The 27461-nt window shown below is 52.8% G+C and overlaps 2 protein-coding genes across 15 annotated transcripts in view; one reads left to right on the top strand and one right to left on the bottom strand.

The window, feature by feature from the left end:
* Cerk (ceramide kinase) overlaps positions 1 to 9513 on the top strand; it is a 42912-nt gene extending 33399 nt beyond the window's left edge. For all 8 annotated transcript variants that reach the window (NM_001134861.1, XM_087556615.1, XM_087556613.1 and 5 more), the window contains 5 exon segments: positions 2925 to 3030; positions 3694 to 3770; positions 4521 to 4726; positions 5742 to 5950; positions 6994 to 9513. In NM_001134861.1, the coding sequence (NP_001128333.1) occupies positions 2925 to 3030; positions 3694 to 3770; positions 4521 to 4726; positions 5742 to 5950; positions 6994 to 7048 (653 nt within the window). In that variant the 3' untranslated portion in view covers positions 7049 to 9513.
* Positions 9514 to 11287: 1774 nt separating this feature from the next.
* The window catches only part of Gramd4 (GRAM domain containing 4), a 74683-nt gene continuing 58509 nt past the window's right edge, over positions 11288 to 27461 (bottom strand). For all 7 annotated transcript variants that reach the window (XM_087557508.1, XM_087557506.1, NM_001427302.2 and 4 more), the window contains 15 exon segments: positions 25942 to 26015; positions 23069 to 23201; positions 22489 to 22514; positions 21396 to 21487; positions 20852 to 20943; positions 19827 to 19875; positions 18577 to 18648; positions 18112 to 18155; positions 17936 to 18045; positions 17656 to 17810; positions 16286 to 16430; positions 15397 to 15490; positions 14535 to 14619; positions 13893 to 13961; positions 11288 to 13578 (listed from right to left, as the gene is read on the bottom strand). In XM_087557508.1, coding sequence (XP_087413634.1) covers positions 13474 to 13578; positions 13893 to 13961; positions 14535 to 14619; positions 15397 to 15490; positions 16286 to 16430; positions 17656 to 17810; positions 17936 to 18045; positions 18112 to 18155; positions 18577 to 18648; positions 19827 to 19875; positions 20852 to 20943; positions 21396 to 21487; positions 22489 to 22514; positions 23069 to 23201; positions 25942 to 26015 — 1345 coding nt within the window. In that variant the 3' untranslated portion in view covers positions 11288 to 13473.

The following is a 27461-nucleotide window of genomic DNA, read 5'->3' as shown; positions in this document are numbered from 1 at the left end:
ACAAAGACATCCCCAGATGCTGACAGGACAATCGGGTCTTGCTTTCCAGAATGGGGTTGGGACCTTGAATCTGGCTAGTGTGACCCAGATCCTGTTCCCCTGAGAGTCATAACATGTGTCAGAACCACACTGAGGGAGGTTCTATGGATTGGACGGTTTGTTTTATCATACGTCATGTAGGTGGTATTAACCCAAGGTGCCAGAATTCATAGAAAAAGATTCTTTTTGTGATCACCCTGAGCCTACAGCACCTGAAGTAGAAGCACCCTTCCCTATGAAGAAGCTCAGCCCTGGGCATCTGCTCTTCGGGCTCAGGTTCATTTCTTCCCCTTCCACAAACACACTATCTGAGCTTCTACGCTTAGCGGCCATCATCCATTTGGCTACGTCTGCGAGCATGCGTAACCGAGCATGCGTTACCGAGCTTGCATAACTGAGCATGCGTTACTGAGCTTGCGTTACTGAGCTTGCGTTACTGAGCTTGCGTAACTGAGCATGCGTTACTGAACAGGTGCGTTCTGAGGTCTGCATCTGCTTGAATGGGACTTCAGCAAGGTGGGGGAGGACTAGACAAGTGTTCTCCTTCCTCCCTGCCCTCCTATTGTGCACAGTCCCTATTTCACAGTTGAGACAGTAAGCAATGTGCTTAAATGACTTGCCTAGACCTGGTGTCACCCTTCCTGTGGGTCAGTGGCTCTCAGAGGGAGTGGACATCAGTGTCCCTGGGAGGTTTGTTAGAACCCAGACCTTGGGACCTTCCCAAAGTGCTGCTGACCTACCTCGGACCTGCAAACAGTGGGACCTGCAAACAGTGTGTCCACCAGTGCTCTATGGATGCAGAAGGAGCCTTCAATGATAGCCATGTCCCCTTACCTAGTCACCAAGCTAGGAGGAACAAAAGGCAGGTCAGCTTTGGGCTACACAGAGTTACCACCTGCTGGCTTCAGGTCTCGTGTGGGTGCCCCTCCCTCCCCCATCAGGTTTGAAATGCCAAGGAGAGGAGCTTAGAAAAGTATTTGAAATGTGGTGTACTGCGTTCTTATGGTCCAGATGAACCCTTTCCTGTGTTTACTGTATCCCTGTGTCTGAGCCCTGTTCTCTGTAGTTCACCATTGGCAAAACTGTGTAAAGTTTCATGACTCCAAGCATCAGAACCTACCCTTTTTCTCGTGAGATGGGGGAAGGCCACCCAGAGTGTGTTAGGCAGCTTCGACTCTGTGGTGTGGCAGAGGTACAACACATACCCAGCCATTCTGAGAAAAAAAGGGCTCTGGGTGCTGGACAAACCGTGACCATTTCCATATTGAGGTACCATGCCTGCCCCATCTGCCAGGATGCCACCTGGGCAGGCCTGAGAAACCCCCACTGTGCATGCCTCTGGCCAGTGACTTCCTTCCTGACCTTCCCCGTCCCCTCAGAACACATCTGGGAAGCCCCATCCTTCCTCTCAGGCAGAGCAGCTCTCCTGGTCTTTGTCCCCACTGCATGACAATCCTTACGTAACCACTCGAGGGTGTTAGCACACACTGGCTGCAGTGGAATGGGAAGTGTCCACTTTGATGGGCAGCTGAGGGTTTTATGAAGGAGAACGAGGTGTGAGACGAAGCCTTCTGTCCTGGACTCTCAGACACTCTAGGGCCGGCCAACTGCAGCCAGAGGTGGGAACCTAGGAGCTGGAAAGAGACTATAATGCCAACATGCAGCAGAGGTGGCCGAAGCCCCATGATCCACAGCCATTCTCCACAAAGCTCCCCCTGGCATCCTTTCTACACCTAGCACCCAGCATAGAGGATTAGCACCTGGAGGGGCACTCAGACTAGGGTGGGAGGAGCCGGGACTCTCCCCGGGGGTCAGGTGCCTGTGGCTTTGTAGATGAGGGTATGATAAAGCAGGGCCTGGCCCCTGGATGGAATGGCATGGCAGTGTACTAGGGGTGAGATGGGGTGGACTCCTCAAGGCCAGCATTTCTCCACAGTGTACATAAACTACACAAAGAGGTCACGCAGGACCAGGGCAAGCCCACCTAGTCCCAGAGCAGGTGGTCACCCTAAGACTTGCAGGGCACACCTGGACTGTCCCGTGCCTCCTGCCTACCCCCTGCTCTCCTACACACAGCTTTCCCCATGTATTATCAGAGGCCCAGCAGCCGAGTCTGCTGGCTTTGCTATGCTGGCCTGCACCATGCAGCTGGCAACACGGATATCGTGACTCAGTAGGAACTTTGGGAGGCAGTGCCACCTTGACCTTTGTCCTTAGTTCACCCAGGGGACACTAATGTTGTGGATGATAATGACCCTGGTGTGGGTTAAGCACACAGGAGGCAGGAGCATTGCTGACCATGTCGAAGAGGGGTGGTGGAAACCCTGAGCCTTCAGGACAGAGGACACGCCCGCTGTCAAGTTCACACGAGGTCATTGCTGCCAAATATGTAGCAGCCTGGATATGTGGCCAAAGCCCTGACCACAGCTCTCACTGTGGGTTTTTTTTTGGTAGTGTGGTACTCGGACCATTGGGAGGAGGACAGAATCTGTTCCTCTTTCTGGTATAGTAGCAATGTCACTTGCAAGGGCCTTCCTGTCCCCTGCAGACTGGTTAGCTCCCAGTTTTCTTTTCTTAAAAAAAAATTATTTTTTATTATTTTGTGTGTCTGAGGACTACATACATGCCCAGTGTCTGGAAAGGGCAGAAGAGGGCATCAGATCCCCTGGAACTGAAGTTACCTATGGTTGCAAGTCACTATGTGGGTGTTGGGAATTGAACCAGGGTCCAGTGGAAGGACAGCCAGCACTCATAAGTGCTGAGCCACCTCTCCAGAGCACTGCTCTCTGGGTAATGGTGGTGGTGGTGGTGGTGGTGTGCATCTAAGGGCACTAATAACCAGATAATAACAAATGGGTGCTCTTTCTCATCTGCTCTTTTCCCAGGGTTGAAGGCCTTTCTCTCCCATCAGTACTATGAAGGGACAGTATCCTTCCTCCCAGCACAGCACACAGTGGGATCTCCACGAGACCAGAAACCCTGCCGGGCTGGGTAAGCAGGTGCATGTCTGCTTGGGTTTTCATTGTAAATTACTTGGCGTGTGCAGGGCTGGTTAGGAGCCTGTTCCCGTTGGGACAGTGGATGCAGAAGGACTTTCCAAACGTGGAAAGGGAGTCCCCGAGCTTCATAGGTTTGCGTAGAGCTTCCCAGTTCATAGATGCTTCCAGGAGAGCTGGCCTGACGACTCCATCCTGGCGATGTGCCCAGCAGCTATGTTCTCCCCACGGTGCAGACCCAAGGGGCAGGGGGTCCAACACTAGTCTTACCCACACCCAGATGAGAAATCTGTGCCAAATCAGTGGCTCAGCTCTGAGTTACTGGCCGGAGCATAGGCTCATCACGTCTGTTCCTTGAGATAAAGGCACTCTCACCCACCACCGATGCATCCAGAAGTAGGCAGCCACGCCTATCCTCGAGGTGTTTGCAAGCCCTGGAGAAGGAAGCTGCTGGCTAATAGGCATGAATTTAGGTCTAATCTTGAGAGTCGGAAAGTAGTACCCTAGAGAACGATTTCTGGTGGAGCCTTTGAAACATGAGCCTCTTACTCCCTGAAAGGAGTGTAAATGCTTTTCTGTGTGTGGAGACCAGGGGCTTGGTTGTTTAAAGGCACTCAGCGCACGCAGTAGAGGCCAAGAGAGCACCTCTGTCTTCCAGGTGCTCCGTGTGCAGGCAGAGCAAGCGACAGCTGGAAGAGGAACAGAAGAAAGCCCTGTATGGCCTGGAGAACGCTGGTAATCACCGTGAGCGTGCTCTTGCACAAGCCCCGCAGCTCGTGACCTCTCCTGGCTGTCCACCCTACCTCCCTCTTTTCCTAGTTGTACTGTGTCAATGTTTCTGTCTAGCTCCAGGCAGCATCGAGTCATTTCAGCTTAGCAGACACTAGGGAGCCTTGATATTTGTAGAAAGGCCTTCCATCACTGTCACAAGGCTGGCCAGAGCCACGGCTGCTGTTCCAGCTGCTATGAAATACGGATTGGCAAATGCCCTTCTTGGGCTTAACTGAACGCATGCCTTCTGCCACACTCACCACAAGGTCTTTGTCACACCCCCTTCCCTGCAAGAATGACAGCTATAGCGTGTGGATAAGTGGGCGTGTCACGTGCCTGTAGCACTGTCTACGGACTCCTGAGATTGGAATTTTGTGTAGTGTTCTTTTACAAGCTATTGTTCTCTTAAACGTTTTTAGACTGCCCAAAATCTGTGGCAACCATTCTTTAGCCTATAAGCCATATGAAGAGAAATGGTAGGTCAGTTTGACCCCTGCATAGGGGCTACTCGTCCTTGTCAAACTGCTGTCCAAAAGAGTAATAACCTGCTCCCCGTAAGACCTGCTGGGGTCCCGAGGTGGGTGGGTGGTTCAGGCCAGAAGGAAAGAAAGCCAAGAGCACGCAGCAGGAGTGAGAGCAGCCAGCACCCTTTGCATGCTACGCGGCAGCCACTGTGCTACATTGACCCTAACACCCACCTTCTGTCCTCCGCAGAGGAAGTGGAAGAGTGGCAAGTGGTATGTGGGAAGTTCCTGGCTATCAACTCCACCAACATGTCCTGTGCTTGTCCCCGGAGCCCTGGGGGCCTGTCCCCATTTGCCCATCTGGGAGATGGGTCTTCTGACCTCATCCTTATCCGGAAATGCTCCAGGTTCAACTTCCTGAGATTCCTCATCCGGCACACCAACCAGGAGGATCAGGTGAGGCGCACTCTTGCCCCGAGGTCATTTACACTTGGGCAATCCCCGCCACACCAGTTTGTAGGTTCTGTTGTTAACTCCAAGGAGGAGAAATCTCTGGATGTGTCTATTTCATACTCCTTAAACTCCTTGGAAAATCCTGCATGTAAAGTTTCATATGAATCCGGGTGCCAGAGAGATGGCTCAGCAGGTAAGAGCATTGGTTGTCTTTACAGAGGAACAACATTTAATTCCCAGCACCCACATAATGGCTCTCAATTGTCTACAACTCCAGTTCCTGGGGATCCAGGGCACCATGGGCACCAGGCACGCATATGGTGTACAGATACACATGCAGGCAAACCTCAGCCCCCAACACACACACACTTAAAAATAATTAATTCTTAGAAATAGAGAATTCTACAAACCACCCTTAATGAAACATAGGAATCTTTAAAGTATTTATATCTGCGGAGGATTTTTAAAAATGACGTGTGTGTGTGTGTGTGTGTGTGTGTGTGTGTGTGTGTGTGTGTGTGTGTTGGATTTTTTCCCCTGGAACTGAAGTTACGAGTAGCTGTGAACTGCCTGATGTGGGTTCTGGGAACCAGACTTGAGTCCTTTGTAAAAGCGGTATGAGCGCTTTTCTTTTTTTTTTTTTTAAAGTTATTTATCTATTTATTATATTTAAGTACACTGTAGCTGTCCTCAGACACACCAGAAGAGGGCATCAGATCCCATCACAGATGGTTGTGAGCCACCATGTGGTTGCTGGGAATTGAACCCAGGACCTCTGGAGGAGCAGTCGGTGCTCCTAACCGCTGAGCCATCCCTCCAGCCTCAGACCTGAGATTTCAAAGGTATCAGCAGTTGTGTGACGCTCCTGGGAGGGCAGTGCACATCTAGTCTCTCAGTTGTCAGATGAGGAGGGCTGGTGGCCTGGAGACACTGTTGTCTGACCTGGCTAGTTGAAGCAGCAGAGGTGGAAGTCTCGTCTCACACACCCACTCTCTTCCCGGGATGTTTGCCTTGACAGTTTGGCTTCACTTTCGTTGAAGTTTATCGAGTCAAGAAATTCCAGTTCACATCAAAGCACGTGGAAGATGATGACAATGACTTGAAGGAACTAGAGAAGCAGAAGTTTGGGCAGATCTGCAAGGACAACCCCCCTTGCGCCTGCCCAACCTCTAGAAGCTCCTGGAACTGTGATGGGGAAGTCCTGCACAGCCCTGCCATTGAGGTCAGGTGAGTGGGCGGGACCCCCGCCACCCACCTCAAATGTCTGTCCGGGAAAGCTGTCCCCGCCAAAGGGTGCTTCACAGACATCAGGAGAGCTCACTGGGGTTTGTGGCAGAAAGCAAGAGGCATCGTTTCGCCGTATCCTTATACCAGCTGTGGTGGCTGTGTGGTCTGAAGTTTGCATGGGGCAGGTGCTGACTTTGGGACGCTATCTGTTGCAGACAGGTTCCTGGGGTTTTGACGCTCCTCTGCTCTGTTCTCTTTCTTTGCCATTTTTGCCATTCTGCCCTTGGTCTCTGTAGGTCATAGTCACACACCCCGCCCCCCCCTCTAGTCAAAAATAAGCAAAAGCGATGGCTTCCTAGGTGGTTTCTAAGTCCTGGACTCCCCCCTTCCCCTGCCTCAAGCATTTAAGGTCAATGATAGGTGCTCAGGGTTGGGATGTGGAACCCCCAGGCAGGAGTCAGAGGGACTGGGAAGGGCATACTTATTCTGTCAGGCGAAGAGGAAGGATGTACGAGCCTCAGAGGAACCCAAAGAGGCCATGCCACACAGCCTGAGGGGCCCTGGAAGCTTCAGGTGGCCCATAAGGACATGTGCAAGAACCTGGGGCCAGGTGGCTGGCTGTGGGCGACTTCACCCACTCAGTCACCAAGGTACTCAAAGGCAGCTCAGAGAGAGTCACTCTTAACCAAGCTTACAGGGTTGGTACTAAGCCTTAGTGAGTCACCCCTGCAACTTGCTAACTAGGCCTCCAAGTGCCCAGCCTCCAAGCAGTGAGTATGCCAGAGGAAGGCCCACTCTTGCTGCTGGAGGGCATTTGCTCCCCAACACGTGGTATTGGAATAGAATCCAACAGAACAGAAGAAGGAAAAGTCCTTCCCCACAAGAAGAATAGAGCAAGTTGTCTTTTGAGAACAGACCGTCAGTGTGATTGTGTACATTCGGAGACCTGGGGAGGACTGTTAAGATCCTGGGAGGTGTGGGGCTCAGGTCAGCCGTGAGTGGTGGAACACATGGAGTTTAAACGCCGCCGTTTGTCTCTGCAGGGTCCACTGCCAGCTGGTGCGCCTCTTTGCTCGGGGGATCGAAGAAGAGTCCTAAGGAAGAATCCCAAAGCCCAGGAGCTTTGGGAAGTGTGAATATTACTTAAGAAAATTTCGACTGACCAATTATGTTGACATATCCACTTGAATTTAGAAATTTATTTTTGATAGGTAAATCTTGGTTTTTAGAAAAGACAGCTTTGTCAACAGTTCTGTATACATACCCGGCATCCTCGGCTCCGCGTGCATCCACGTCGTTTTTCACTCGTTCTCGGCAAACGGCACTCGCTGGTTTGGGGCACTGGCTTCCTAGATTTTAGCCATGCCGACCAGACGAATTTCAAGACGGCCCTTTAGTGGTTACACTGCAATAATTTTAGGGACATCATGACATGACTCCGTCCCAGGAATCAGGTTACACCATCTGGACACACGGGTAATGGCCCGGTCACTCTGACCCCTCTGGTGAGACTTTCTCTGGAGTCATCCATGACCAGGTTTGGGAAGGCAGATGGCTGTCTTTGCCTTCACTTTACGCCCACCTTCATTTATGATCGGGATGAGTCGCTGTGCAGCCCTTGCCGTGCACCGCAAACTGTAACTCAGCGAGGTCGTCTGCCCAGCCACACCTGCAGAACAGGGCCACGTCACTTCGAGGAGACGCCCAGGGTGATGTCTCATCCTCAGGATCCCCACATCTGCTGCGTTCATAGCTGCGTCCTGTGAGACAATCCAGCAAAGCACCCACTTGGAAGCTTTATTCCGTCAGTCTTGGTAGCCTGCACGCCCTGGCCAGGGCAGTCCTCGAAGCACTGGCTAAGAGGAGGCTCTATTTGGAATCAAAGCACTTTCATAGCTGGGTTTGTCGGGGAGGCAGTGCAACATGGCACACACAGAGGGTACTTTGTGAGTTCGATACCGCCCTCAACCCGACTGTCACCAGCGGGATGGTAGGTGATCTCAGGTCACCCCTCCCCCCAAGTACTTTGGTGCAAACTTTATGTCTATTCCTGGGTCTACATCCATTCTTCCCACACCATGGATTCTGTTCCATGTACTTATTTCACCGCTTTCTCCCTGTCCATCAAGAACTATGTCCAACACAATCCACGACTTGGCAATTTGCTCTCTCTCTCCACAAGGGGGCGCGAGCTGCTCTGGCTGAAGCCCTGGGCTCATGACCAGTTTTCCTCTGAAGGCATTCCTGACCCAGGGGCTTCTCAGCCACGCGCTATGGCCTCTGCTGTGTCTCGAGACGGACGCAATCTGAAATGAGTGTAAAAGAGTTTTATGTGAAATTCAAGACTACGCAGCTTAATCTTGACTTGCAAATGGGGGAAGGGCACTGACTGTTACAAGAGTAGGTTTTAGGTTCTGCATTGGGGAAAGCGTGCATCCCAGAGGGTCCTGTTACTCTTCCACAGAGTTCCGCAGGCTGCACCTCTTTCTAGGTGCTCTTGGACTGACTTATATTTTGAGGCATGCAGGAAATCCTTCTGTTTAGTATTCAGTCCCAGACAGACAGAAGAGCAGCTGCGAGGGTGGCCATGTTAAGGAACCACTTTAAAGGCAATCTTTAAAGGCGGTGCTATTCAATGATTGGTTGTCGAGTGGAAAGCTGTTTAGAAAGAATAAATGCACCTAGCAATTTCTATCTAGATCTGTCCCTGGATGGACAGAACCCAAAGGTGTCAGACTAGCAGCTCTGTGAGTAGGTAGGCAGCTCTGAAGCATCGTGAGAAAAAATGCTTGGTTGGTCACCTCGACGTGCCCACTCACCCCTGGCATTGGAGAGGGGGCTCAGGGCCCGAGGCAGCTGTGGGCGCCCCTGGATCTCAGGAACTGCACTCTCCTCCAAGGATTCAGATCTTCATTGGCCTTGCTACCTGATACCCATGCCCTGGTCCACCTCCTGCCAGTTCTGGAGGAGAGAGGCAGACAGAGGGTGCTTTGATGGTGCTTTGCACTGCATCCGGGATCTCAAACCTTGGCGCTATCACGGGGCATCATGAGTGTCTGACACTCAGGACCTTTGACACGGGTGTGCAGGATGGGCGGGGACCCCTGACATTCCCAAGTAGTAGACAGTCTCCATGATGCTTCTTAGATGCAATACCCCAACCTCCCCGGGTCTTAGGTATTTTAGGAGATAAAAAAAAACCCAAAAAAACAAAAACCAAACAGGAGTAAAGGTTAGACAGTGGCCACATAGAATCCTGTAGGGGGTGTGGTCCATGTTTTAACTCCCTCTGTAGCCCACCAGTGCACAACAGTTAGGCAGCAGTCATACGCGGTAACTTATTCTTGTTTATAGAAACTAAGCGGCAGAACAAGGAGCAGGTGGTTTCCCAGAGGATGTTTCAGTCCTCCACGCAATCTCCTGGAGCCAGGAGCACTGACTGGGAGCACTGACACGAGAATGGCCCAATATGCCTCCCGGTCTTGCTGGCCTCAAGATTAGGAAGTGGCATATTTAATCTGATATGTTTGAGAAAACAAAAAATAAAGTTACTTTGGGCAGAATATGGCTTCCCCTCTCCCCTCTTTTACAAGTTCTTTTCAAAGCAGATTTAAAAAAAGAAAAAAAGGGGGTTGGGGATTTAGCTCAGTGGTAGAGTGCTTGCCTAGCAAGCTCAAGGCCCTGGGTTTGGTCCCCAGCTCCGAAAAAAAAGAAAAGAAAAAAAAAAAAAAGAAAAAAAGATGAAAACATGGTTTAATGAGTCTTTGCTAAGAAACTGAATGACACCCTAAATATTCATTGTGCTCTCCCTGACCTCCTCGGGGGTCGAGCTCTGCTGCCATTTTAACTATTGAGTAGTCCCTCCCTGTGTCACTCGGGATGCATCTCACATAGCATTATTATTTAGCTAGTAGGCTCTACCGTTGGCCTGAAGGACCCGTCTCTTACTGATACAGCTGTGCTTGCATGTGGCACATGTCAGGGTCTACATGCCTTGTGCCCTCAGATACTCCGGTTGGCCTAAGGGAACCAGATGAGAGCCTCAAACAGGACTAGGTATGGTGGCATTAATAGCTGAGAGGTCGAGCCAAGGGCTCAGGAAGCATGGCTGCAGAGGCACAGAGAGGGTGAGTGAGGAGTGATTAGGTTGTCATGGTGGGGTGTGCTCTCGGGAGAGCTGAGAGTATCTACTTTCCAAGTTCCTAGGGAACCCTCACTATGCTATGTTACAGCACCAAAGCCAGTGTGTGTGATGGATGGATGGATGGATGGATGGATGGATGGATGGATGGATGGATGGATGAATGGGTGGGTGGGTGGGTGGGTGGGTGGATAGATGGGTGGATGGATAGATGAGTGGATGGATGGATGGATGGATGGATGGATGGATGGATGGATGGATGGATGGATGGATAGATGGATGGATGACTGGGTGGATGGGTGGGTGGGTGGATGGATGGATGGATGGATGGGTAGATGGATGGGTGGGTGGATAGATGGATGACTGGATGGATGGGTGGGTGGGTAGGTGGATGGATAGATGGATGGATGACTGGATGGATGGATGGATGACTGGATGGATGGATGGATGGATGGATGGATGGGTAGATGGATAGTGTGTGCTTGTTATGGATGGATAGAGGGAGAAAAGATGGTAAGTGGATAAATTACACATGTATGAAGAATAGATATACACATACATGATGGATGGGTCAGTAGATTGATAATGTATAGGTGAGTGCACAGAACATGCAATGTCTATCCTATGGCCACACTCCTGGGTACCCACTGGTTGTAACCCCTTTCCAAAGAGGTTTGGGCAGCTTACTGGGTGTTCATTGGGGACAGAGGTGAGACCAGGCACTAACAGCGTGCCCATACTGGTGTTGACTCCCAGGTTTTCTCCTACCCTTCTGCATCCAATGTCAGCATCTGAATCAACGTTACAGCTTTGCCAGACTCTTCTGTTCAGGACCCAGGGCTGGCAGTGACCACAGCTCAGTGGAGCCAAGGCCTACACTGCAACCCCAAGGCACTGCCTGCTCCAGACTCCCCCCTTCCCCCACACCACACAGGGCCAACCGCTTCTCCCCTCTGTCTTTCAGGGACCATCTCCTACTCCCAGCCTCCCTCACACCAGGGGGCGCAGTACAGCAATCAGCACCCACTCCCCATCCCACTTCATAACCCAAGCCTTCATTCTTGTTATTTTGTGCTGAACCCAAATGGCACTAGTGACCACAAGGACACCGGTGTGGTGTAGGCCTGGGACCTACCCAGCTGCTCTACCGACCAACATCTCCACACTCTGCTAAGAATAGAGAGGATCCCCCAGACTCAGCACAGAGCATTTTAGGTTTATTAAATAAAAATTATAATTTATACAAGACTTTGTATCTAAACAAGGGTTTCTTTTTAAAAAAAAGTGACAGAGGAATTTTTTCCTATCTTCAGTTCTTTATAGAATATGATCCTTTTGTAGAACAAAAGTTACACCAGTGACAATTATTTACAGATCCCAAACAGACTCAAGCTTTACACACACAGAATTGAACATTCTAGGTCAGTGATTAGTCAGCAATTAAACACCTGCCCAGATCACACAGTTCAGTACAAACCCCAGTGTCTCTGTAACTATGACTAGAGGCTGCCTAGGCCCCTGGCCCAGCCCTGTCCCCCTGAGCTCCACCCAAAGACCTGCTGGTGGCCAATGGTGGAACTAACAGTGGAACTTGGGGCTGCCACCGTCACCTCCCTGACCCACTGCCCTGGCCTATGGTCAGTCTTCATCTCTCTTTCCCAGAGAAAGAGACTCAAACTAAACCACTTACTCCACCCCGAAAGCCTCCACAGCCTAAGGCCTCTCTGTGGCACGATAGGTGGCAGCGCTCACTAACCCGGGCACTGCCAGGGTCCATAAAGCGTTAACCACTGTGTGTGGCTATCACCTGTGAAGCCATCCCCACAGACGGGCCATGTCGCCCCCCCTCTGGCATGTTGGGGTGGTCCTTGTCTCGCTCCATGCTCTTCATAGCATGAGCATAATCCAGGGGCTCAAGCCACGCCCCTGGGTGGAGGAGGGTCCCGCCTCCCTGTTCAGAATCCTCCGTCTATGTACCTGGAGCTGTGTGGCCTTTGCTGCACGTCTGGCGTGGCGTGTGTGCTTGATCTGGTTGCCTGGCGAGCCCTTCCCACCCCCAGTGCGTGGCCTGAAGTCCCTGGGAATGAGGTGTCATGAGCCCAAGCCACCGGGCCTCACACCCACGTGGGCAAATGAGCGTTGGAGCAAAGGTAAAAATTACATTTGAAAAATGATACAAAAATAAGAAAGACAGCTTGCTCTCTGTAAAAAATATAATCTTCTGTTTCTTCAAAAAAGCAATCTCAGTGACATTTGAAGGACTCGGGACAAGCTGAAGGAGCCAGAGTGGTCCACCTGGAAAATCCACAGGTGGGGATAGTGGTTGTCCCCTTCAGCGGCCGAGGCCTGCAAGATCGCCCACCCATGAAGTTTCCACCTTTGTCTGGGCAGGAAGCATGGGTAGGGTGGGATCTGCCTTGCCCTTGCTGGGAGTGCAGAAAGAGAGAATACTGTTAGATGTTAGAGGTGCAGGGCAACTCGGGCCCCCAACCTCTAGGCTCTGCCCACAGCTGTCTCCTGTGGCACAGGGCCCTTGCCAAATCTCCCTGACAGTCCCTCAGGACAGTTCCTTGAACCCACCCTGTTACCCCGAGTGGTTGCAGTCTGGAGGCCAAACGCCAGCCAGATGACCACTTAATAGCAGAGTGGAGAATGTCCCGTCCCCCCCCCAAACCTTCCAAAGAGCAAAGTGTTAAAAAGGTGTGCTTTTGCCGACGCGCCATTCTGGACCCTCGCCGGACACCAACCACTGGCCTGGCCTCTTGGCTGGAGTGTCAAGCCATGATGAGTGACACTGAAAAATGGAGGGGGAGGTACCCCAAAAACACCAAGCCCTGAGAGGCCCTACCCAAAGCCTCGAAGTGCCCACAGTAGGTCCAATGTGGAAAGAGGGTCTGAGGGCTGGGTGAGATGACTAGCCATTTCGTCACTGGAGAGGGCCCTCCCCACCGTTTCTGTCTTACCACCCCTGCAGGAAGAGGCCACAACCATTCCCAGCTATGGCTTTGGTGGAAAAAGCCTCTGGAGAACAGGGGTTATAAGACCAAGGAGCCTCTCGGGACAGCAGCGGCTGGGTCTGTACCCAGGCCGGAAAGGAGAGTGAGGAGCTGTGCTTAGCAGGGCCTGAGGTCCAGTGTCTTGTGTGCCATCCTTCAAACAGGTGACGTTAACCACCTGTGTCCACAGGTGGTCACGAAGGTACTTCACGCGCTCAGCACGGGCCAGCCCGGCACCGCTCCATGAGTTCCAGCCCTTCTGGTCTGCAGAATCGAGGCCAATAGGACCGGCCACGGTCCGGGAGAATTATTGCCGAGGATGGTGAGGACGCCTGCTCCTCTAGCCAATGGTTGGAAAAGATTCCAGCAACATCTCAGTGTCAATACTAGCTGTCACCGCCAGAGGCTGCTGCAGACGTGATTTTCACATACTGGCTGAAAATGGTCTCAAAGGCTTCGTCTCTGTGCACCATGGCGCCGAATACCAGGGGCTGGCGGAGAAGAAATGGATTGCTGGGGAATGAGAGCTTCATGGCCAGGCTAGGGTTACAATGGCCCCGGTCAAACCCAGCCTGTTCTCCTTGAATACAAGCAGGATCCGTTCCCTCTAGGCTTCATAAACATGTCTGTCCTGTAAGTGTATGGCGCCCAACCAAGCTAAGCGTTCTGGACCTTGACTCCATGGAGTAGGTTCCTGTGCTGAGGGAGAAGGGAGCTTCCCCTCAAACTGAAACCACATCCCTATCCCCGGGAGGCTCACTTAGGTCCCAGGCCAGGGGTAGGGTGTCATCTGCCAGGTACTTACTTTCTGAGTTGATGGTGTAGATACAGCAATTCCCATGCCCGAGCCAGGGAGGACAGACAAGACTTTGTACTGAAAGGAAAGAATTTCGGCCATTACCACGGGCTTCTCCCGAGGACAGGGGTGAAGCTAGTCCCCCACGTGACTAGGACACTGTCCTTCTGTCAGACACACAGACACCAAGACCTGTAGAGGATTAGGACACCCCAGCCACAGGAGCTAAAGGGCTGTCTTCTGATTTTTGTGGCACCTCCCCCAAATGACTCCCGGGTGGCTGATAGTCTGTGTAAGGCCACCTGTTAACATGGCTGCTCCCTAGGGAAAGGCTAGGACGACCCTGGCCTGGCCCTGGCCCTGGCTGTGTGCCTTCTGGTGACCTGTGAACCTGGGGGAGTAACTAGATAGCCATGGGCTGAACCAAGGCAACAGAGCGAGAAGGCCCTGTCTTGTACTAGAACTATTCATGACTACTGCCAGCTTGGACCCAGGCTACTTGGTTGGCCCCAATGCTCAACAGATTTCTTCCTCTGATCCACCCCCCCAACCCTCAACCCCCAACCCTGGGCTCATATCCACAAACTTCTCCATCTTTGTGGCCTACCGACCGCCCAGGTTATAAGTGTGGTGGGATGAGTTGGTGCCCACCTTCTGGATATCTGTGATGTCCATCAGCTTGATCACCTTGTTCCTCTTTGACGACCCAGACTTGGAGCTTTCGAAGCACAGGTAACTAGAAGGGGAGGAGATGCAGAGGCCTGAGATAGCCGCCACCAGGCCAGAGAGGCTGGGGTGGAGGAGGGGGGCTTCCGCTAAGTAGGGTCCTCTGACTGCCTCCACAGCCCCGTGGAGCTGGTCAGGGACCCACCACATTCAGCATGTGGAAGAAACTGAGCTTCTCTGTGCTACATCTAGGCCTTTCTCTCCCAGAGGATTACTAGCAGGAGTGGCAGGGAGGTGTCTTGGGGCCCCACCAGGCTGTCCTGGGCAGAGTCCTTTGACAGGATGAGCAGGAAGGGACCTGGGGCTATGGCTATTGCTGCAGGTATGGGAGACAGCCCATGAGGATGGCCGTCTGTACAGCCTACCATTGTTGTAGCCCTCAAATCCCACGGGGTACTGAGGCATAGCATGGATAAGGTACTTTGTAGCTCCACATAGTGGAGAAAGGCCAAAGCTACCTTTAGCCTAGCCTCAGACAGCGGGCGTCATGGAGTGGACCCTCAAAGGTCACTATATAGTCTACTTCCTGAGAGGTTCCACCCCTTACCTATCAGAGTAGCCATGAACCCCACACGAGCATCCCAAATGAGAGAATCCATCAGCCCAAGGGAGGGCGGGGCTGGCCCAGGAATGGAGTCAGGTAGTCCAGAGAGATGGACAAAGTATGGAACTGAGGTTGGGCTGGAACACTGCAACACATGCCTGCTGGACCTGGGCGTGTGTCTGGGACCTAGGGACCTCCCACTTCCTCCCCAACAGTCACGCTTGGGCCTCTGGCATCACTCACTTCTCTGTCACATACAGAACCCCGTTCCTGATGTAGTCCGTGGGCATCTTCCGGTCTCGGTTAATGAGGCAGCAACGCCAACCATTCTCACACACTGATGGAGAAAACAGACCTGGAATTTCCTTCCTCTGGAAATGCCTGGGCCTTGACCTATGTTGCTGCCTGTCAGCACCAACTTGTTAAAGATGTAACCACATCCACGAGGGGCCGGCAGAATCAGGTCCAAGTGTGGGCTGATGGGGGCACAGTGCTCACCCAGCAAGCTAGCCCTGGGTTCCATCCCAGCGCTGTGAATACACACAGAGTCGGGGGAGGGAGATGTGTCAGGAATGAGATCACCTAGTGTCTGGGGCTTCCGCCATCTGTCAGTAACCAATCCTTACTGACTTGGGCGGCTTTCCACACACCAAGCCTGCAGCACAGGCCAAGCCTTAAGATTCTGCATCTCAGGCACTTACTGAACACCTTTCCAGAAGGCTGACTGGACAACCCAGTCTTGAGGTATCTGTGACGGGTTGCACACTCAAGCCAAAGTGCCAGGGCACGCCTGGGCTAGCATCCGGTTTGTACCTTGATGCTATGATATGAGGATCCCCAGCAAGTGGATCAGGCTGAGCCCCATTCTCTGGGGATTCCTGCTTCGACAAGGCCCACCTGAATCTATGCTGAAAACATAGCTCAGGGACCTTGATGTCACAGGTCCTCCTGATTCCTGGGAAAACCCAAGACTCCTATGTCACCTCTCTGGGAAGTAAGTCTGGGCATTTTCCTCACAGGTTCCTTCAGCCTGTCCTAGAGGTGGGGCCATGCCTCCTGCGTGGGCTAAGACCCTGTCCTAGTCTTCCCTCTATTCCGGGACTGGCTGGGTCATGGACTCGTCCTTACTTACCTGCTAGTGGGCGTTCGTTTTCGGTCAAGTTAAAGATTTCGTGGAAGTTTCCCTTCTTGGTGCTGTGAAAGCGACCGGCGTCTTCATCCTTACTCAGCCCGGCTGGAGCGCTGGAGACGTAGCTCCGTGACGACGCCGTCTGCAGCTGCCAACAGTACACAGTGCTGGTCAGGCTGTGGCGAGAGGCGGCTGGACCCGCTGCTGGTACGGGGACACACTGGCCTGTCTGCCGATACCAGCTGCAAACTGACAGATAGGCTCTATGCCCTCTGGAAGAGGTAGAGTGGGGCGCCCGCAGGCCCCTTTCGGTGCTGGTCCTGCACTGGACAGATTCCGCCTGCTACCTGGGCTAGAGGAGACCCTTTCCCCCGGGGATACACACAGTGCTGAGACCAAGCCTGGGCTTTAGCACGCACAGGACACGGCTGCCTAGCTCGGGTTCTGCTCTGGGGTTAGTTAAAGCTGACATTTCAGAAGTCAACTGGCCACACGAGGCTAGGAAATCAATCACAGCACAGCAGTGTCATAGCATCAGCTCACAGCAGGCCCAAGGGGGTTTCCACACGGACACGGTACCTTGTCATGCCCTGATAGCTGGCCAGAAAGGTAACAACAGGCACACACATGACCGTTGCAAAAGAAAAAGGGGGGTGCATGTGGTGAGAACTCGTGAGCACAGAGTATTGAACATAACTCAGAACACACACATGGGGACTGTGGGCCACAGGGGACAAAGTGGGCTAGCCTCCACCAGGATGTACCAGCCATGCCTGAGTTTAGGGTATGTGGTCTTGAGCCCTAGGAAGTCTCTGTCCTCAGCCAGTCCAGGGCTAAAACGGGCCCTCGGTTTGTCCCCAAAGGCCAAGCTGTGTCCTGGGTGACCCTCCACTTGTTGGAAAAGAGTCAGTGGTGCTTCTCCGGGCCTGGCTACTCTGACCTATGGCTGACCTCAGCTTCCCCACAGATTCTCGTGTCCTGGACCCCAGAGTGTGACCATTCCAAACCAACTCAGCGTTTCATTCTTACAAAAAGCAGCAGGTCAATGGCCACTCCTGAGAGAATGCTCACGTGGAGACGCTAATGTAACTTCTTACACATCCCTGAGAACACGGCTGGGCCTGAGCACGCCACCTGCCTAAGACCGAGAGGAGAACATACTGGCCCGCTCCTCCCAGGGCTGGCTGGCCCTGACATATTAAGTGGTGGTCATAGGGGAAATCCTTATGGTGCTTTCCACTGTCTGTCTCAAAGGCTAAGGCCTGGAAAACACCAGGCTCCAAGTGAGCAGATGTAGAGTCAGAGGTCAGGGTCCATCAGCTTCATGTCTCTGCGTGCACCCTCCTCAGGGTGGTGGGGACTGGGGGACTCACCCTGCGTGACACGGTGGCACCAGCACGCTCCTTGAGCTGGGGGTCAGTGGGCAGGCTCCTCCAGATGATATAGGGTGTGTCGTACTTGGCTCGAAGTCTTGGGCAGCGTTTGAAGATGAAGTCAATTAAGAAAAACTTGATGCCAGCATAGAGGCCTGAGGAGAGAGCAGGGGATACATCCATGCAGACAGAGGGCGGGAGTTCTGGCCCATCCCCCCACCTTGTGTGACACTTCCTTTAACAGTTTCCCAGGTTGGTGGCCTTTTTTTTCCCCCCTTACCAACAGCAAGCCCCACCAGGCGGTAGGGGAAGAAGCAAGAAGCCAGGAAGGCGGCCCACAGGGCGACATACAGCTTCTGCGTGATCTCAGGTTGCACCCACATGAACAAGCTGGAAGGAAGATGGAGGTCAGGTCGGGTGGTGCACACCACCCTCGCTGCAGGGACAGCCACTTACTTCTTGATCTTTTCCAGAATGTCGGCCATCTTGCCAAAGAGATTCTGCATGGAGAAGAAACTCAAGTGACCACAAGCTTGAGGGTCTGTCTATCACACAGACACCCCCAGAAGGCACCGGGGAAATACACAGCCTACTATCACCAGAGCCCTGTGGTCCTACTCCGCCACTCCCAAGTCTGAGGTTGTCGGGGTTAGGGCTAAGCTCACTGGATGTAATGAAGAAGGCAGACGATGTCGGGCTCTGACTTTCTGGGGATGCTCAGCCCTGAATTCTTGGGGTGCTCAGCCCTGGTGGTGAAGGGCTCTGTCCACATAAGGCCAGAGATTCATCAGGAAGCCATGTATCTCTCACCAGAGTGAGAGAGATCGACTAGAAGAGGCAGGTCAACCCACAGCAGGCATGCAAAGCCTCTGTAGCAGGGGTCCTCCCTCCCAGGGTAATGGGCAAGCTCAGAGGTGGCACCTGTGCTTTCTGGGCGACATCCAGCACCAGCTGGAACTTCTCGGACACGGTCAGATCTTCCTTCGCAGGTTCCTTCAGTCAAAGGGAAGAGAGAATTTTCCACTGGAATTTAACAGTTCAGATGAATTACTGACAACACAGCTTGAAGACTCCCGGCCCTAGGGATCTGTGGGTCACTGCTGTCCAATAGAGCCAGAGGACTGGCTGTAAACGCATCTGCTGCGCTAAGGGTGGAGTCTCTCCTGCTGCTTGTTGCCCTGCAGGAGGGGGTAGGCAGGCTGCAGGTCCCCACAGGGTGAGCATACACAGTGACTCACCCACCCAGCTCACTGCAATGGTATATCTTGTCAAAATTGCCCCCATTCACTCCTTGACAGTCAGGGTAACCGAGGCCAGGCCCATTTAGGTTCACATGACTACTGCTTCAGTAAGAATCTCCTAAGGGCTCCCCCAGTCCTAGGGCGGGGTAAGATACTGGCTTGCCTTACTGGAGACTGCCCCAACCCTATGTACTCCACAGAATATCAAGTATACCTACAGGCGTTGCGGCCTCCCTCTGTCCAACAGGCCCAACAGTCCCTTGAGACTCTAGAGCAGAGGTTCTCAGCCTGTGCATCATGGTCCCTTTGGGAGTTGAAAGACCTCCTTTTGCAGGGGTTATGTTCAAGCCAGGTAGGGGCTGGCTGGACAGAGGTTGTGGTGTCCAGGACAGGGTCATGACCACTTGTCTGGAATCCTGTTCTCCTCCCTACCCACAAGCTATATGGAGGCTGTAATAATTCCCTTCTTGCCCCTTCATCAATCCCAGATAGAAAAAGTCAACCAGGGGCTGGAGAGATGGCTCAGTGGTTAAGAACACCCGACTGTTCTTCCAGAGGTCATGAGTTCAATTCCCAGCAACCACATGGTGGCTCACAACCATCTGTAAAGAGATCCGATGCCCTCTTCTGGTGTATCTGAAGACAGCTACAGTGTACTTATATATAATAAAATAAATCTTTAAAAAAAAAAAAAAGAAAAAAAAAGTCAACCAGGACAGAAGGACAGAGCAATCTGCTTCTAGGTACTGAAGCTTGATCCAGTTGAGGGTCTGATTGGGTAGCCTCCTGGAGCTCAGGGCTAGCATGCCTGGGCCCTGGTCAGGGCAGGATTCTCATCTGGACTCCCCATGATGAGGCCCTAGGTTATGAGTCCTGACTGGTTACGGGTTCCGGTTAAGACAGCGGGACAGACTGCCCCCCAGGACTCACCACAGCTTCAGACACTTCTGGCACAATGCTCCATTGTATCCTCCAGCCCCTAAAAAACAGAAGCCACCACAACCATGAAAACGTCATCTGAGTCACCTTCAGGAGAACAGCTAGAGTATGGGCCGTCTGCTCCTCCAGGGATCGCCACAGAGGAGAGATCCTGGAAGCTGGGCTGCTGAGATCTCACTGGTCACCCATGCTAGTTCTCCTCTGCTGGTGCATATTCGACAGCAGCCATTGTGGGTGTGGAGAAACTCACACTGCCTGTTTTATCTCATCATGCCCACTGACAGGTCTGTTAATAAAGTTTTATTGACATCGAAATGCCTCTTAGTGGATTGATGGTGACTAGGGGTTGTGGACGAATGGGGACTTAAGACTCCTTCAGAGGCATTTTAGTGTTTCCTACAAAAATCATTTTCAAGTGAATTCCCATGACAGGCACAGAAGAGAAGGGCAAAGACTGGTATGTGGACTTGTAGTCTTTTGAGGGGCTGAAAGGAAATCTGGAGTCAACGGCTCTGTCACAGGTCAAAGCAACAGGCTAATGTTTACTCCTAGGAGCAACCACACACAGGTGAAACCCTCAACCCAGGAGACGTGGCTTCTCCAGGCATGGATGTTCAGTGAGGACACAGTGACAGAGGGAACGGCCTCAGCCTTGGTGGAGTGAAGCGGCTTCATGTAGGTGTGCATGTGCGTGCCGCTCACACTGCAAACTCTAACCTTGTCTGCTCAGTGCTTCCTTATAACCAACAACTATCAAGATGTTCATGGGGGTGCAGCATTCTGCAGTTCTGCCCACCCACCCCAGGGTTGGGGAGAACTTCCTGCCAAACACTCAGCACCCCAGGGAGGCTGTTGGGGTGATACAGAAGCCATTGCCTGTCCCCTAAAGTCTCCAGAGCCTCTTGGAGGACCACCCACGAACATGACTCTGTAGCTTGTGTTACAGCAGTATGGGGCAGCAGGCTACCCAGCATAGCCATGTGCAATGCAGCCACACAAGAGCCCAGGTCACCTACCTGGCGATGAGGTAATTGAGGGACAACCTCAAAATTGCTAGGAACAGGAACATGGGAATGGCCCAGCCATGCCATACAGCATTCATGTATACCTGAGGGTGAAATGTGAGGGATGTGGTTAGGAACATGTCAGAAGGGGAGGGACATACAAACAGAGCGCTCTGGTATGCGCTGTGTCCTGCCTGCTTCCTCCTAGCAGTTAAGGGAGACCAGTCCCAGCTCTATAAACATCTAGGGACATGTGGGTTGGGGCAGTCGGGAAGGCAGCAGGTGGTGGACAGGGAGGCTGCTCTGTGTGAGCAGGGATCAGAAAAGGGTGGTGGGGCCCCATGAAGAAGTTCTGCTTGTCCCCAGTGTGATTCCCATGCTGGGTTCTGACAGCCGATGAGGGGGCTCACCACTGCACACACCCATATTGCTGACAGGGACTGAAGCTGAGCACACAGTCCAAAGAAGAACTGCCTGGGGGCTCCCTCTAGGGGCCTCACGGGGAAGACTGGTCCAGGCATCCTGCTGGCCCTACCCAGCCTGGGAGAACACTCACCGTGAAGGCGATGGCAGAGGTGTAGACAGAGTACCAGTCAGATAAGGCAGACAAGTTCTTCACGAAGTTAGTGACAGGCTTGGCACCGCGCTCTGGGGACAGAACAGACTGCAGCAGTCAGCACAGCACCAGCCCGCCCTGTAGCACACAGACAGGGTCACATGGGCCCCGAGGCAGAAGCAAAACAAGCTCAGCAGTGCAAGACCAAACCCACTGAGGGCCCTGCTGCCAGTGTCCCTCCTGACCACTGACCATGGTCCCCATAAGGAGATGCCACCTGCCCCAGCACAGCCCATAAGTAGCAGGAGATGGGGAAGGGGAAGAAACAGTGAGGGGAGCCGCCATTTCCACTCTGTCTCTGTAGGGCTTAAGGAATATTGGAGGACTGAGCCATATTTCATCCTGAATCAGTGGTTCTCAACCCGTGCTCCAAACCCCTTTAGGGGTGGGGTCAAATGACCCTTTCATAGGGGTCGCCTATGACCATCCAAAAACACAGTTACATTAGGATTCATAAAAAGTAGCAAAAGTTATAGTTATGAGGTAACAACAAAAATAATCTTATGGTTGGGGGTCGCCATGATAGGAGAACTGTATTAAAGGGTCGCAGCAGCAGGAAACGAGAGAATCGTTGCTCTAAATTTTGAGTTGAGCAGAGCAGGCTCAACACGCCACTGGCCCTGAAGGTTACGGTATATCCCAGACACACTTCCGCCACAAGCTTTTGTCTCAAGGAGGACGGGGCAGGGGGGGAGGGGGAGTTGCCCTTAAATGCTTTTCTGGGGAGTTTTATTCAGCTCACAATCACAGAGGCTGCCCTCTTTCCTCTCCTTCCCTCCCTCTCTTCTTTTCCCCTTCTCCCCTTCCCCCTCCCGCTCTGCTCCCTCCCCCCTCTGCCTACTCTCCCTCCTCTCCTCCTCCCCCTCCCCCTCAGTCTCCTCCTCTTCCACCTCTCCTCCCCTCTTTCTCCCCCTCCTCTCTCCTCCTTCTTCCTCTTCCCCTCTCCTCTCCACCCCCTCAGTCTCCTCTCCCTCTCTCCCTCTCTCCTGCCTCCCATTCCCCTCCCCCCCCCCACGAGCCCCACAGTACTTACTCAATCTTCTCATATTTTCAGTTAACCTGAGAGAGGGAGAGAGATTAGGCTCAGTGTGAAGTCACCAGCAGCCCAGCATGCCACTCTGAGAAGGCACCACTACTAACTGGTTCAAGGGCAGCAAGGAGGACCTCCAAGTGCCTAGGACACTCAGGAGCCTGGAGACCGTGCGCGGTGACACAGACACAGTGCTCAGTGCCCTTGCTGCTCAGGAGGCACCTTGACGGCCTGACTCTCTAGAGACCCTGGGGTCTACAGGGACGTCTGATAAGGGGAGCCTCTGTTTTTGGATGGACCATGTCCATGAACCATTAAGCTACCCAACCCCCATGATGGACATGGGGCACACACAACCCTCACATGACTTCTGTCACAAACCACAAATGAGTCAACGTGGATGTGGCATGATTCTGATTTTCCACAAGCCCAAGGAGATGGCCCAGAAACATGGGCATGAGGGGTCTCCAGGAGCTTGAGTCACCCACTTGAATGGGATATCAAAACTGACCAGCCCATCAAAGCTTAATGCAGGGCCCTGGTCCTGGCACGGAGCTCCTTGGTCTTGGTGAGGCGCCCCTACCTGCGGGCACTGAGGGGTTCCTCCGTCTCTACTGTGTTCTCCTCTGGCTGGAAGCGGAAGTCCTCCACGTACTCCCCAAACCTCTCGTAGAACCACTTCTGTACACGGGAGGACAGCCCCTGGCTGCGGCGCTCTGTGGGAAGGAGCAGACATCAGAGAAGGCCACTGCAGATCCACACAGCCCCTCCTGAGGTTGGAATGAGATGTGGGGCAGGCATGGGGCCTCACAGAAAACGTCAATCTGGGTGGGGATATGGGAAAGGTTTAGAGGAATGAAGGCTTCACTGTGGAGCATGATGTGAAGGACCCAGTCAGAGTCTTTGAAGGCCTTCGTTCCCTGAAGATTCTAGGTTCAAACCAACAAACACAGGCCAGAGGCACCCCAGCCAGAGACCCTCCAAAGCATGATGTCTCTCATCAATCTCCAGACCTTAATCTTCCTGGCAGCCTCGGGCTTATGTCCAGGCCATGTCTGACCACGGGAAGAGGCTGAGTGGGTTCACCATGCCAGGTCCCGCAGTCCAGCCAGCGTGTGCAGGGCATACTGGGGCCCAGGGCCCAGAGACTAAGCTGCTGGCCAAGGTGCTCACAGTGATAGGCTGTGTCTCACAACCCAAGAGGATGTCAGGGCTCAGTTTGCCCAGCAGTGCCCCAGACTGCACCCTAGAGAAGACGAGATACGGAGTTGCCTGCAGGGGGCGCTGTTCCACCATAATTTAAAAGCCTGGGACTGGCAGGCACCAGGTGGCCACCAGACACAGATATCATGTGCCATTTGAAACGTAAAGAAAACACACCAGGTGTACGGTGGAGCCAGGGAGCGTGGACAACGCAATACAAACAAAGTTGAAGGTCGGGGTTGGGGATTTAGCTCAGTGGTAGAGCGCTTGCCTAGGAAGCGCAAGGCCCTGGGTTCGGTCCCCAGCTCCAAAAAAAAAAAAAGTTGAAGGACGCAGGTCACTGGGGGTGGAGGATGAGGGGTAGAGGGGAAGGTGGGTAGGCTGAGATGTGTGCCTCTTGGTGCTACCCAGACAGCCTGCAGCTTATCCAGCTCTATTACCATCCACCAAGGTTGGCAGGTGGATCCAGGTAGGCACGGAAGCTTGTATGGCAGCCAAAGGCAGCTTAAAGGCCAGGCAAAAGACGGCCAGCCTGTGCTTCCTTGGATTATTTATGGACACTGGACAAACAGAAGTTCACTTACTGAGAAATAATCTTCCTTGTGTGTTTTTTTTCCCTAATCATTTAAATGTATAAAAAGCAATTTTAAAATGTAAAGCCAGGCTGAGCAGGGAGCCTGATATAGGAGGGTCAGCCTGGGCTACATAAAGAAATCTTGCCTCATAAAATCAAAAATGTAAAAAAAGAAACCCAGACAGGGTCTGTGCGTTCTGGACCCCAGATCCAGGGAACACTGTCATCTGCCTGTAGGAGGCAGTCTTCAGCTGGTCCAGAAGTCCTGAGGCCCTGCGTGACTTCCAGGGTTGGGGGGGGTGTTTTCTGCCACACTCAGAGCTAGCTTCTAGGAGGGGAAAGGCCTGAAGCAGTGCTTCATGCTCCGAGGTGTACACCTGAGGTCCAGGGATAGCCTGATGGCTAGCTTTCTTCATTTATCTAGGATGTGGCAGAGCCAGGGTGTGGTCCCTTTCCCTACCACATCCTTTCTCTCTTGGAGGGTGACCGAGGGCCACAGTGTGGAGAAGGCACAGAGTCCCACACAGCCCACCACACCTGGAGACCATGCAATCAAAAGTAGGTTTGCAGGGCTCAGTGGCTCAAAGTACCAGCTAATCTTCCAGAAGACACTGGTTCGACTCCCAGCACCCACACAGCAGCTTACAATCACCTGTAACTCCAGTTCCAAGAGATTCTACGCCCCTTTCCTCTAGCTTCCGTGGGCACCAGATACTCATATGGTATAGACATAGGAGAAGGCAAAACACTTGTATGCATGAAATAAAAGTAAATCTTTTTTTAAAAAAAGAAAAAAAAATAGACCTGACTTTGATGAGAGGACAAGGGGTCCCCAGGCTGTGAAGGATTAAGGAGCTGGGTGACCTCACACTTCTCAACCCTCACTATCACCAAGCACTAAGGGTCTTGGAGTCTTCTGTGTTGCTCCTGGCCTGGTAATCAAGATTCACAAGCTAAGGGCTCTCTGAAGCCTGGGAATGGGCCAGGGATCCTCCGGATGGCCCAAGGAGGCCGCCTCCCAAGGGGATGCAGCTGCCAGACCTGCACTGGGGCTGGCTGCCAGTGGGTGGAGTGAGGCTAGACCTGGGAGAACCTTAGGAGAGGCCTCCTCTTCTGGGTCTCTTCCTGACGCTGGCAGCCTGGAGCCAATGACCTAAGCCATAGCTTGTGCCAGGCTTACTGGCATAGGGGAGGGAGAGACTTGTGAATGGTCAGAATGTTGGACGGACACTGTCTGTGAGCCAGGGCCCGCAAGAAGTGTACAGAGGACGGAGTTCCCTTCTCTGAAGGGCAACTTCAGAAGCTAAAGTATGTGGCAAGATGGATGTGGGTGCTAGGGCAGGAAACATCCTAGCAAGACTAGAAAAGGCTTGCTCCTTACCTGGGAGGTTAGGGCATTCCTTGCTGTGGCCTGCCACAGTCTACTCAATACCCACATGGATGACCAGTCACGGGGAACAGGTCAGCGAGTCAACGTAGCATAACCGGTATGTGCCTTTTGGTGCCTCTCGGGAGGCCTGGCCAAACTAGACAACATGTCATATCTGTGCACGGAAACGAGATCACCTTTGGGGTGACTTGAGCCACGGTGAGGGACACTGACCCAGTTTTGATGGCAGGAGATTTCCACACGGGAGAGGCCTGGCTAGGGAGAGAACCATCCCTGCCCAGGGGCTCACCTGTGCCTGTACCGTTGCTGGCCTGGCTCTGTCCCTTTGCCGGCTGCTGAGGCTGAGCTGGCTGCTCCTCCGACCTTAGACAGGACAAAGGCAAAGATCGTGAGTGCAGAGGCCTGCAGCCCCACACGTAAGTGGGCTTTGGGGACAGGTGGGCTCTGCCAGCTCCTGAAGCCCTGAAGGCTGGAGGGCTAGAGAGGACGGAGCCCAGCATTCGCTAAGGTGCTTTCCCTGTGACCAAGTAGGCCTCATAAGCAAGAGGCTCACCATTCCTGTTAACTTTAACACAGTTGCTTATTTCATCCTTAAGCTCAGAAGAAAAATAATAGCTTACTAACGAGAATACCACGCACCTCTTTATCCAAAGCTGAATGATACCCCAAAATGGTTATGCTGGGTTCCAGCTAGGCCATGCCAGTCATCTCCCTGGCTTCCCGCCTCCAGCTCAGCTCACGATGATCACAGTCTTCACTGGGCCTAACAGCCCCTCAGGCTCTGCCTTCAGCTGGAGTCTTGTCTCTATACCTGTCAGACTCTCGCCATTACACACTTAACTGCACACCCTGAGGGAGCTATATACCCCAGCAGCAGCCTGGGTTGCATCCCTTGGGTGGCGACCCTATTCTGTTTCTCTGGCCAGCTCTGCCGTCCTCTGGAGTGTTGGGACACCAGCCATCTCACCCCACATTGCCTTGGGCCATGGGCACACAGTAGCTGTCCCTGCAGCTTCAGGCAGAGGTGTACCTGTGGGGTATGTGGGCTACATACACTGTAGGTTTTGTGTGTTAACTTGACGCAAGCTAGAGTCATCAGAGAGGAAGGAGCCTCAGTTGAGGAAATGCCTCTGTGTGATCCAGCTGTGAGGCATAGAGAAAAATCAGTGATCACTTGGATAGGGCGTAGCCCATTGTGGGTGGGGCCATCCCTGGGCTGGTGGTCCTGCGTTCTATAAGAAAACAGGCTGAAAAGTTATGTGGGCAAGCCAGTAAGCAGCACCCCTCCATGGCTTCTGCATTATCTTCTGCCTCCAGGTTCCTGCCCTGTGTGAGTTCCTGTCCTGACTTCCTTCAGTGATGAACAGCAGTGAGGAAGTGTAAGCTGAATAAATCCTTTCCTCTCCAACTTGCTTCTTGGTCATGGTGTCTTGTGCAGGAATAGGAACCCTAACACAGGTGCTGGGTTGTGTAGTATATGGAAGTGTGCACTGCGTGTGGGATGAGGTCACAGGTGAGGCAGGTACGAGATAGAATGAGGCCTGTCATTGGACGAGAAGGAAGGATGGGCGGGAGAAAAGTTTGAAGGAAGAGGAGGAGAGAGAGAAGCCGTGGCGGGACAACATGGAGGCTGACGTTAAGACTCCATGCTGTACCTTTACAGGTTGTTATGAATGTTCTTAAGGGATGGATGTGTACAGGGCTGTGTATGTTTAGGTGGGCAATTATATCTTATCAACTGGATCAGAGGTCATTGTGTTGTGTGTTCTTTCTTGTGGAGAATTGAGTTGGGAGAGTGTGCGGTGGCTG

Source organism: Rattus norvegicus, chromosome 7 (assembly GCF_021556685.1).
Source record: "Rattus norvegicus strain SHRSP/BbbUtx chromosome 7, alternate assembly SHRSP_T2T, whole genome shotgun sequence".
In the NCBI taxonomy this organism is placed as follows: Eukaryota; Metazoa; Chordata; class Mammalia; order Rodentia; family Muridae; genus Rattus; species Rattus norvegicus.
Note: the sequence above shows the minus strand (reverse complement) of the source record. Positions and strands in the feature narration are given on the sequence as shown.